Below are 12,445 nucleotides of genomic sequence, written 5' to 3'. Positions count from 1 at the left end.
CTTTATAAGAGGATGTTTTCATTATGGGTTGGTCCATGTATATGTAGCTAGGGAACACCTAGTGACTTCATTATTCTTTTCAATCATTTCATTATTAATGGCCAGAAATAAAATATCCATTTTTTTTAAATCAATATGAATTTTACCCCAATAGTTATGACAAACCCTAATTTGCTTAGGCAGAGAGAGAGAGAGAGAGAGAGAGAGAGAGAGAGAGAGAGAGAGCTGTCTGAGTTAGATCATAATTATCATACACTCTTGGCATCAACGTCCCCACACCCCACATTCACAGCAAGTGATTATGAACTCATTACACTGAAGAATTATTTCTGGGCCACCATGCTAGTCCGTGGCAGTAATGTGTTCACACCATCAGAATTTATTTTTTATAATATTGAGACTGAGCTCTGGGTCTGAGATAAATGAGCAAAGCAAAGGAAACTCTATCTAAGGATCACTGCATACTAATGATGTGGTGAAAAAGATGAGTGGCTGATAAGTAACTTCTTTGCTGTGGTACTAAATATCTCAAAGACAGTGAAAGTGGACAATGAAGAATTTTGTATTAAAACTTAACACTGGGATATTGTTAATATAATATTGGAGTCAACATTACTCTTTAGATTTTTAGTTACTCTACTCTCACACTAGCTTACTCAGTTGTCATTTGCATTTATATACAGTATGATCAACTGTCTGCAGAAGTGCAAACTCAACCAATATATGACACTTGGACCAGTTTTAGTGAAAAAAATGTAAATAGCAAGCTCTAGAAAACTGTACAATACTGCGTGCTGTGCAATAATGCTTGGACTGTACAAAGGTGTCAGGCTGTGGAATATGTGTGTATGTACTATATGTACTATATTGTCAGGATACTTGCATGCTGCTGTCTAAATGTTTGTTGAGTCCAACACAAATTTCCCTGACTGGAGAATAAGATATTGTTGTTGTGACTCGTGGGGACATCCCTTTGTCTCCACTTCAAAGTATTAATGCAGAAGCTCTAACTATAGTCTCAGAGACACACCTCCATACACACAGCTGGTTGGCAGATAAGGCAAAGAAATGTATCATGTGTGTAATGCCACAAATCATACCCATCTCCTATTTCACTGGATAAACGCATGTGTATGTGTAGTGTGTGTCTGTACGTGATGACTAGTGTCTGCTAGTATCTGCTGTTGGAAGAATCTCTGTTTATCCACTGCTAAAATAACCTCTCAGTGCCCCCCACCCTGCCCTCAGCTTTTTTTTTTCTTGATAAATGGCATTGGAGCATTATCTAAATATGGGTCAATAGAGTTTTCTCAGGGGACGTAAAGTATTAAAGTAGGATGAAGGACAGGGGTGGTGCTTTTGATCAAAGCAGGGCTCACATTGGTCAATAGATCACAAGTCTAGAGCTTCTAGACCAATCGTGAACTTTCTGGAAAACAGGTAAACGTCGTGAGAGGGTACTTATTAGGGGAGTGTGCAGCTCTTTGGTTGGACACTTGTGGGAAACAAAGATCCTTTTCTTTCTGTTGTTCTTCTTTAATCAAACTCACTGTAATCAACAGGCCCTCAACATGGTAAGAGCATCATATTGGGCTACAGTTTCGTGATTTGGAGTTCATACAAATGGAGAAGAACATTCAGAGGAGCTTTTACTGCAACTATAAAGGTTTTTTTAGGTTGGGACTGTTTTGAAGATGTTGAATCTGAACATAGGATGGATAGGTCTAAGAATGTCTCACTGTTTTTAAGGTCCTACACCAAATTATCATAGCTGTACTATTGATTTCTCCTCAATGTGCTATTTGTGTTGTGTTATTGGTGTTATATTGTCATTACTGTCATTATCGTGATGGAGGCACGTACACCACAGGATGTGTAATTAAACAGTGAACAGGCTTTTCTGGGGTTATTCTGACATTTGAGTTCTTGTTCTCCTCCTGATGATATGATGATGTTTTCGATGTGTGAGGCACAAAGGTAATATTTGCATGAAGAGGAAATGTCAATGTTGGACATTCGTTTGAAACTCTTCTAAGTGATGTAAAACAGTACTCAGTTGTTTTGCGAGACTTTTTTCCTCCATCTGATTTAGTAGCACAAACATCAGAAGCTTAAAGCTACAGGTTTAAGAAAACAAGTGTGGAATCAGAAGAAGAATAGTAAATAATTTGACTGATCTACAATAGTAAGAGCTTTAAAGCTTAAAGTGGCAGAAAACATTTATTTGCTGTTGAACTAAAGATTTCTTTTTGTTTGTCAATGTGGTGTCTGTTACATTTGTGCAAACTGAAGATGCATGTGAGCCTCTGTGTGTGTGTGTGTGTGTGTGTGTGTGTGAGAGAGAGAGAGAGAGAGAGAGAGAGAGAGAGAGAGAGAGAGAGAGAGAGAGAGAGAAAGCAGTTTGGCAGTTGTGCTGTGATAAATTGTAGAGATGAAAGACAAGAGGACATGTGAGGAGAAGGAGCATTATCTTAATTCCAGTCTTCTTCTGGAACACTCCTCGGCCGCTGAGGGAATTAATTCGAGCTATATTAGTGCACTGAATACACAGTTGTGGAATGTGCTCAAGTGTTTCAGATTCCAAGAGTGTTGAAGGTTTATTTATCTTATTGCATTTGGTAATATTAGTAGGGTTCAATAGGAATCTGTTTGAACCTGAATGTGCAGACTAATTGTCATCAAGCCAAAAGCAGGGCAAAAGCATTGCACCTTTCCCACTGAAAGAGAACAAATGCAGCTGCATGTCTGTGCTGTAAACGTTAACAAGGTACGGGATGTCTGGATTCAGTGCAACTGTTGAATGTTGATTTGATGGCATTTTCTAGCAGAGCATTTTCTGGATTCACAAGAGTAATATATGAAACATCTCTCGTTCCAAATCAAGTGGGCTCGTTTCACTTTGGTGGTGTCAGTGTAAAATATATACTGCATTATCATTCATGCAAATCAGCCCTGATCATTTCATATTTGCATCACTTATGGTTTTGCAGTTTGTTACAGTAGTTAAGTAGAATTCACACAGAAATTCATGCTGTTGAAGTAACATTTTTTTTACCCAAGTTAGTATTTTAATGTACAGTAGGTGTTAATTTTACACTTCAGATCTTGATGTGTTGGCAGTATACACTAAACATCTAACTTAAGTCAGATTATTGGTCTTCAAATACAGTATTAAATTGTCTTTACTTTTTACTATAACTCACATACTGTAGTTGGTCAAAGAAATATTGGTTATCTGTGGAAACTTCAATCCAGAGCTTCAGCACTAACTGTATCTTAATTAAATGATGATTGCATCATCTATGCAAATAGTCTGTAAGTCAAATTGCACTATAATTTCATAATGGTTTATCATACTGTCTTGCTATCACTCTTTTCAAACACCACCATTTTGTAGCCGACTGAAGCCCAGACCGATGCCCGCTCCTTCCTGAGCGAGGACATGATCACTGGTGAGTCATGGTCATGGTGTGCATGACAGGGTCTATGGTTATGGTCACATTTGTTAGCTCTAAATCTAACTACATGATTAATACAATGCAATTTTTGGATGGTGGAAGATACACCTCATCTTATTAAGATACAACAAGCCATTCTTACATATACACAAATCATGCATATATATATATATATATATATATATATATATATATATATATATATATATTTGCATATGGAGACAACACTGTTGATTATGTATGATTGAGTAGTAAATAAAGTATTGTATCAGGGATAACATGTTGTCACATATTATCTTATCATATTGCCATGCTTTGATCTGTTCATTTGTTACTGTAGAGTTTAAAGCAGCCTTCGATATGTTTGATACTGATGGAGGCGGTGACATCAGCACCAAGGAGTTGGGAACCGTGATGAGGATGTTGGGTCAGAATCCAAGCAGAGAGGAGCTGGATGCCATCATTGAGGAGGTTGATGAAGATGGTATGGTTTTACCCGAATAATCAGATTTCAGTCTTTTTTTTTTTTTTTTTTTTAAAAACATGGCAGTTCTCAAAATACTTTCCCTCAAAATTGGGCAGATGCAATCTATGCATTGTTTTTCATCTGACTATGAAACAAAATGAACTGTGTTGCATTAGGCAGTGGCACCATTGACTTCGAGGAGTTCTTGGTGATGATGGTGCAACAGATGAAGGAAGATCAGGCAGGCAAGAGCGAGGAAGAGCTATCTGAATGCTTCCGTATCTTTGACAAGTATGGAAACTACTTTTACAGAGATAACAGTCACCGGATAGACTAATTTTGTTTATTCAACAAGAGGTCAAGAAAGATTTTTTAACTTAAATGTTTATTTATGGTTCTACCACAGAGGCAGGAATTGTATAAGCTCTCATCAGATTTTTGGTTTCTGGACTGAATTTAGCCAGTCATAATGCTAACCACTTCTTGGATTGGATTTAATCCAATCCAATATTTTTATCAATTAAAATACAAATGCGTGTATCATAAAATTATGTTTAAGTTTGATATTACATATATATACACACACACACACACACACACACATTATATATATATATATATATATATATATATATATATATATATATATATATATATATATATATATATCATAATCATCAGATTTTCACACAAGTCCTAAAAGTAGAACCCAATTAAACAAATGAGACAAAAATATTATACTTGGTCATTTGTTTACTGAGGACAATTATCCAATATTACATATCTGTGAGTGGCAAAAGTATGTGAACCTCTGAGATTAGCAGTTAATTTGAAGGTGAAATTAGAGTCAGGTGTTTTCAATCAGTGAGATGATAATCAGTGTGAGTGAGCACCCTGTTTTATTTAAAGAATAGGGATCTATCAAAGTCTGATCTTCACAACACATGTTTGTGTAAGTGTATCATGGCACGAACAAAGAAGATTTATGAGGACTTCAGAAAAAGAGAAAAAGAGTGCTCATCAGGCTAGAAAAGGTTACAAAACCATCTCTTAAGATTTTGGACTCCAAAGTCTTAATTTAAGACCATTGTTTCCCTCCTAGGAGTGGTTGACCAAGAAAAAGCAAAACGTGTAATAGTTCACGACATCACAAAGGAACCCAGGGTAACATCTAAGCAACTAAAGGCTTCTCTCACACTGGCTAATGTTAATCTTCATTAGTTCACCATCAGGAGAACACTGAACAACAAAGGTGTGCATGGCAAGGTTGCAAGGAGAAAGCCACTGCTCTCCAAAAACAACATTGCTGCCTGTCGGCATTTGCTAAAGATCACATGGACAAGCCAGAAGTCTATTGGAAAAATGTTTTGTAGATGGATGAATAGTTTAAATGAGAACTGTTATGTTTGGAGGAAGGAAGACACTGCATGCAGCAAGACAACAACCCCAAGCACACAAGTAGTTCTACAAAGAATGGTTAAAGAAGAATAAAGATAATGTTTTGGAATGGCCAAGTCAATGTCCTGACGGTAATTCTATAGAAATGTTGTGGAAGGACCTGAAGCAAGCAGTTCATGTCAGGAAACCCACCAACACCCCAGAGTTGAAGCTGTTCTGTACGGAGGAATGGACTAAAACTCCTCCAAGCCGATGTACGGGACTGATCAACAGTTACCGGAAACATTTAATTGCAGTGATTGCTGCACAAGGGGGTCACACCTGATACTGAATGCAAAGGTTCACATACTTTTGCCACTCACAGATATGCAATATTGGATCATATTCCTCAGTAAATGTGCGTATGTATATGTAATTTCATGATCTTAGTCGTATATGTTGTCTTGAGAGGGAAAGAGAATCTTCTAAAAGCCAGTCACAATATGCTATTGTAATGTTCAACTATGCTGCAAAATCTGTTATTATATGTTCAGAATAGAAGTTGTTTTTTTTGTAGAATTGGACTGCATCCTTATTCAAAATGTTTTTTTTTTTTTAAACTAAGGGCCAAAACACTGTAAGCTCCTCATTCTTGACGCTAAGATTACATGTATAAGGGCAGGACAAGCATGAAACATCACAGCCCAAATCACATCATTAAATTATAAAGCAAATACATTAAATTTCTACCAGGTGATATTTTTTATCTTAATTTTATACTGCTTCTGGGCAAGTGGGCAACTGTGCACTGTGCGATGATGTAAACTGTGACTAGTGAGGAGCACTGTTCAAAAAACCCTTTCATTCTTTCCATCTCTGATTAGTTTTATAAAATGGAGTAGTTTCCAGTGACTGTTTGTACTAAGGATGTGTGCTTTTTGTGGGGTTTCACTGCTGTTATTTGTGGAATGAAAAAACAGGAATGGAGATGGTTTCATTGACCGTGAGGAGTTTGCTGACATCCTACGTTCCACTGGAGAACCAATAACAGAGGAGGAGATAGAAGAGCTCATGATAGATGGTGACACAAACAAAGATGGCAAAATTGACTTTGATGGTAAAATGAACACCAGTCATGTAAACACACACACAAAGCTAATTCTTATTTCCTTTTTATTGTGTATTTAATTTGAATGAATACAAATTATGTTTGCATTCTCATATCTTAACAGAAAACACATGCCTACACACACACACACACACACACACACACACAGACACTCTCTCTCTCTCTCTCTCTCTCTCTCTCTCTCTCTCTCTCTCTCTAGTAAGTATTCAAAAGTAAAATCATCTTGAAGGTCACTAAATCTTGGAATTACATATGCCATATTTTGTTCACTACAAAAGGTGCAATAATACACAATAAACTTTTGAAATTCATACAAGGATGGCAAAGATGTAATAACATCAATGTAATTATCATTTTAAATGTATTTTTCCTCTTCCAGAGTTTTTGAAAATGATGGAGAACATTCAGTAAAGATTCCACATTCCACCCTTTCATCTTTGACCTCCAATCATAATTCAACAAACTTCATGAAACAACCTGGCAAAAAGTCATAGAAGAAAGCTTGTCTCATGGACAATGTGGAATGGATGGGAGAACACAGTGGCAATGTCCTTCTGGAACTTTCTCTTTGGGACATTGGAAATGGCTATAAATAACTATCAAACCCTTTACGTGGAATTCACTGTCACCTCACCCACCCCCACCCCCACCCCATTGCCCCATGCTCCAGCTTCTTAATGACATATGATCTACCGCTCCTTGAAAACTTGACCCTTCTTTTGCCCTACATGCCCACCCTGTACTGTTCCTAAATAAACCAGACTCAGTCTGACTTTATGTCTTGGTGTCATGGTAAATGAGGTGTACCAACATTTATTGGTTACAGTACAAGTTCAGAAGTTTGTGCAATGATGTGCTTTTTCTAAGATTTTCTGTTTCACTACATGACAATTGTCATTCTCAGTTTGAATAGCAGAAGCAGATATTACTATTAAAAATTACTGTAAAGAATGTGATCAAACAATGCTCCTATCTGATCAAAACTCTTCAGTCCACCATAATCAAAGCTTCAAGATAATCAGGTTTCTGAAATTATGCTGTACAGAGAGGTTCCATGGTTTGTCCTTCCCCAGTGCTCCTTTGTTTCTTCCACTATAACCATTAACATCATGGTCCTTGTCCTTATAAAAGAGTCTCCTTTTCCAATTAGGGTTCTAAAGGCAATATTTAAGTTTTCTCCACCTGTACTTACCTTCTGCAGTAACAGACTTTCAGGGATCTTCATACAGCCATTCATGTTACTATGCGAAGAGTTTACCGTTGATCCCCAGAGACTAAACTTACCAAAACAGCACATTAGGTTGTGTGTTGAGACTATATTCATCCAAAATGGAAAAGGGGAACGTAAAACCCAAAATGTGTTCTTTTTTTTCTCTTCTTTGTGCTGCCTAGTCATAGGATCCTTTGCATTTGTATGTCTTCCTCTCATGTGAATGATGATTCAGGCACCATCTTCATGAGCGTCCTCTTTGTGGAATATTACGATGCTTTACAACGGGTTGCTATTACGCTTATGGTGCACACCACCCTCAAATTCTCTTTTTAAAACATTGCACTTCTGATGCAGGGTATATGATTTTTACCTCCTCCCATTTCTCACCCTATTAGATTTTAGCTGCACCTCACAAAACATACACACATGTCTGATCACCCCTCCTTCTAATTCTCCAATAGACACTCCCCACTCAGGAAACACATGCCATACAAGGAGTGTGATGTCTTGAGCTAGCTACCTGCACTGTTTGTTTGGAAAGGGTGGGACGTCGCTTGAGACATCCTCACATAGCGTTAATATCATTTGCTATTCAGGGCACACTGAAGTTCTGCATGACAGCACTTTTGGACTGGGGTTTATTTCTGCTCAAGGCACAAGGCAGAGTACCTCCCCTGAGTTCATGTTCACGTAACAAATAATCCAATTAGCATATTATTCGTATAAATAGCAAATACCAACCATGAAAACATGCTACACTGTTTAGTTATCTTTACTAGTGGAGTGTCTTTAGAGCATTGCATTAGTCTGATCAAATCATGGCAGGGTAGAATAAAGCATGCAGTGAAAATTTTTCAAAATCCCCTTTCAGTCCGGTATGAAAATGCTCCCAGTTTTCACATTGCTTGGATCCAACAGTTCTCACACTCCTGCCATAGTCAGTAAAAATAGACTAGTTTTTTTGTGTAATTGCATCTCACATACCATCCACACTATATTCCTAGCTTGTGCTCAGTGCTCCTAGGAGAGGCTCTGGATCCACCCTAACCCTGACCAGAATAATTTAATGGTTAACGGTTATCAATGGATGAATAAACAGTTACCAGTTGGTAGTTTTGTAGGCCTACTCTGTGACTTGTGGGCAAGGACACTATTACGTATCATCTCCAAACTCTTATCACAACTAACAGACCCCTTTGATAATTTGCTACTTATTTAACACTTTAACATCCCCCCTTTTTTAATCTCCTGAAGATGTAAGAATTGCTTTTTTTCCCCCCTGTCAAAAACAAGTGACTTTTCCTCCAATCTTGTAGACCCGACATTTCAGATTTAGATTTAGGCTCCTCAGAACCCTAAAAGTTCAACATTCTAATTCTGGCCATCCGTGGTGGGCGTGGCTTCGGAAACGCGTTCAACACAGTGTATCTGGATGGTCGTTGACGGCAAGTGGGCGTGGCCTCGCCCGACCTGTTTAAAGTGTGTCTGAACTCTCCACTGACGTCTAGTCTATCTGTTGGGGTGCACACGGATTGACCACTCCTTTGGGCTTGATTGGTGGATAATAGTGGGGAAAACTAATCCACAACCATGGTAAGAGATCACAGAAATCAAGCATGAAGCAAAAAAATAAATGTGTCTAAGATTGCTAATAGTTTATAGACAAAATAAAATTGAATATGTAAATTATAGAGAGGAAGCATTTCTTTTCTAAATGGTTTCAGTTTAATTAAGGGGAAATTGTGGCATTCAATATTGCCATACTACTATATATATATATATGTATATGTGTGTGTGTGTGTGTGTGTGTGTGTGTGTAGGATACTTGTATGATTAAAGCATGTATCTGTGGGGTTGTCAGTGCAAATTTGAATGGGCCTATTTCAGGTTTTAGAAAAATAACAGGGAAAAATGTATAGAGCCTATACTTGCCAGATTTTTGGACCATTAATAGTAAATTGTAACTTTGTATTTGAAAGATATCATTTAATTATGGAATATGACAGCTGTTGTGGTCATAATGTAGTGGTGTCAGGAGAAAAAAAATTAAGCAGGATGGAAGAGTGATGCCAAAGTGCCACTTGATCCAGACTCGGTCAGCAGACTTGGTATGTGAGCGGGTGACATGCTTAGGCGACACATTCCAGGAGTTCAGTTTCGGAGTTACCATGTACAGGCACAGAGTTATGAAGATAAAACCTGTTGATCCCTAAAATAGCAAGAAGGTTTCACCAACTGCTTGTGCGCAGTGGTTTAGAAGTTTTACGCGGCTGCTGAATCAGCATGTTTAATAAACTTTTTTTTTTTTAATGAGAATATATTTTCCTTCATATTGGCGCACTGTTAATTACCTGGCTCAAATGTTTTAAACATGTCAAGCCATGAAAACTATTTTTTCATCTAATTAATCATCATCTGTGAAATGACTATAAGGATGCACAATTGTGGAATTAAAAAAAAATTAAAATCCTAGTTGGTGCGTATTTCAGTAAAGTGCCGTGTTTTTTTTCTTCCTTTCTTTCATTGCACCCATCTTATTGCCGGACATAGGCTTACAGAAAGATGGATAGATTAAACAAAGAAAAACAATAATAAGAACAACTTTCTGTCATGCTGTTTTGTAGACTGACGCGCAACAGGAGGCCCGCTCCTACCTGAGCGAGGAGATGCTCGCCGGTGAGTGGAAAACAATGCGCTTTATTCCCACTGAATATATTTCATGATTGCAGTAAATCCTAATCTTATGTCCCGTTTCACAACAGAGTTCAAAGCTGCCTTCGATATGTTTGATACCGACGGTGGCGGCGACATCAGCACCAAGGAGTTGGGTACCGTGATGAGGATGTTGGGTCAGAATCCAACCAGAGAGGAGTTGAATGAAATCATTGAGGAAGTCGATGAGGACGGTAAGGACAACCAGGCATACTTTACTTTATGTCAGGGGCTCTCAGACTTTCTTTTGCAGCCAGGTAAAAAAGCTTTAAAAGAAAAAAAAAAATCCACTGAGTGTCTTCGTACAGATTTATTTGATGAACTATTCAGAACCCATAAAACTTTTCATTCATGACCTTTCCACCCACAGAACACATGAGGTCCAAGTTGATATTATTTATAGCCCTATGTGTTTTTGAGTTTGGATTAAAACAATTTCGTTTAAATGACCAGTCAATCAGGCTAATGACAATAAAAACTTTATTCCACTTTGATAATGGTGGATGTGATTTCCACCACTGTAACAAAAACAAACATACAAACAAAACAAAAAAAACACAGACCATGACACCCCTTTGCACACATCTTATTATTACATTTTTTTTAGGTTCACAATGCCAAATATTAACACTCTAAAATCCCTGAACGAGTGAACGTACAACATTGAATTAGACACAAAAGAACACTGTAAGAAGTCCTTCAGCACTGCTAGCCTATGTGTACATTGGTAACAATGGCCTTATGTTGTTAAATCCTAGGCAGCGGTACTATTGACTTTGAGGAGTTCTTGGTCATGATGGTGAGGCTCCTAAAGGAGGACCAGGCCGGCAAGAGTGAGGAAGAGTTGGCAGAATGCTTCCGTGTGTTTGACAAGTATGTACCATAATACAACTGTGTGTCTTTTACTGTAAAAAAAAAAAAAAAGATCATCCAGCATCTTATTTGCATCTTACTCTCTGTTTGCTCACAGGAACGCTGACGGCTACATTGACAGAGATGAGTTCGCCGAGATAATCCGCAGCACTGGCGAGTCTATCACAGATGAGGAGATTGATGAGCTGCTGAAGGATGGAGACAAAAACTCTGATGGCATGCTGGACTTTGATGGTAAGACACCTTTTGTGAGTGATTGTGCCTTTGATAAGTCAAGAATTAGTGTATTATAGACTCTTATTGAATGACTGCTGTATGAGGATGTACTCTTATGCATAGACCTAGTATTTGTAATCTTTTAACAAGATTGTGTGTGGGTTGTTTTTTTTTTTTCCAGAATTCCTCAAGATGATGGAGAATGTGCAGTAAAACAGAGACTCATGGACATTCCTCTACCCTTTGACCCCCCTGTCAACTCAATCCCATCCCCTTAAACTCACTCATGACCCTTTACCATCTGGTCCGTTGCCTCTCATCGTCCATCTTGACAACTTTGCCACTTCAACAGACATACAGACGAACATCCGAATAAGGTCTGCTAAGGTGCAACACATGATGCTCATGCTCCATGGAGAACCCTGCATGTTCCTGCAAAAGAGCAGAAGAGCCAAGCAATGGTGTGTGGTTTTCAGCACCATTATATTACATTGCGAAATCAACAGCTCATACTGTGGTAGACCGCACATGGCTGGGCATTTTAGTCTACATTTAGACTAGATCAGCAGCTTGTTATCGCTGCCTAGACCAATGCTAAAACCTCTTACACGTCACCATATTTAAACAAATGCTTGAAAGAACAGAATAAAAAAAATAAAACACATGCTCCTATTTAGTTGGTCTGATGTTTGTAAATTTCTGTTTTGAGGAGGTTGCCAATAAAGCTTTTTTTTTTCTTTTTTTCTCCCCCAGTGTCATTGAAACAAATAAAGTTTAAGCTTACTGGTTATTTAAATGAATGGTTGCTGCTACTTTGTTAAAGAAGATTCAAAATGAAACCATGCAATAATCTAAATTGCATTTGGTATAACTTCTACAGTCATTTCCAGTTTAAAACAATAGTTATTTACACACTACTAATAGTATGTACGAGCCAAGAGCTGTAAAAAGAATAAAAATTGAAAAAAAACCCTACACTTATAGAAGAGATTGAACCTTTG

At 37.8% G+C, this 12,445-nt stretch overlaps 2 protein-coding genes across 2 annotated transcripts; both read left to right on the top strand.

The window, feature by feature from the left end:
• The first annotated feature begins 1,459 nt into the window (after positions 1-1,459).
• Positions 1,460-7,350, top strand: LOC128619795 (troponin C, skeletal muscle). Its single transcript, XM_053644236.1, has 6 exons — positions 1,460-1,574; positions 3,398-3,452; positions 3,799-3,942; positions 4,101-4,215; positions 6,282-6,418; positions 6,810-7,350. The coding sequence occupies exons 1-6, from the start codon at positions 1,572-1,574 to the stop codon at positions 6,839-6,841; spliced, it is 486 nt and encodes a 161-aa protein (XP_053500211.1). The 5' UTR covers positions 1,460-1,571; the 3' UTR covers positions 6,842-7,350.
• Positions 7,351-9,077: 1,727 nt separating this feature from the next.
• On the top strand, positions 9,078-12,188 carry tnnc2.2 (troponin C2, fast skeletal type, tandem duplicate 2). The gene is made up of 6 exons (XM_053644202.1): positions 9,078-9,236; positions 10,268-10,319; positions 10,406-10,549; positions 11,114-11,228; positions 11,326-11,462; positions 11,626-12,188. Exons 1-6 carry the CDS (start codon positions 9,234-9,236, stop codon positions 11,655-11,657), a joined length of 483 nt encoding a protein of 160 aa, XP_053500177.1. The 5' UTR covers positions 9,078-9,233; the 3' UTR covers positions 11,658-12,188.
• The last annotated feature ends 257 nt before the right edge of the window (positions 12,189-12,445 follow it).

Source organism: Ictalurus furcatus, chromosome 15 (assembly GCF_023375685.1).
Source record: "Ictalurus furcatus strain D&B chromosome 15, Billie_1.0, whole genome shotgun sequence".
NCBI lineage: Eukaryota > Metazoa > Chordata > Actinopteri > Siluriformes > Ictaluridae > Ictalurus > Ictalurus furcatus.
Note: the sequence above shows the minus strand (reverse complement) of the source record. Positions and strands in the feature narration are given on the sequence as shown.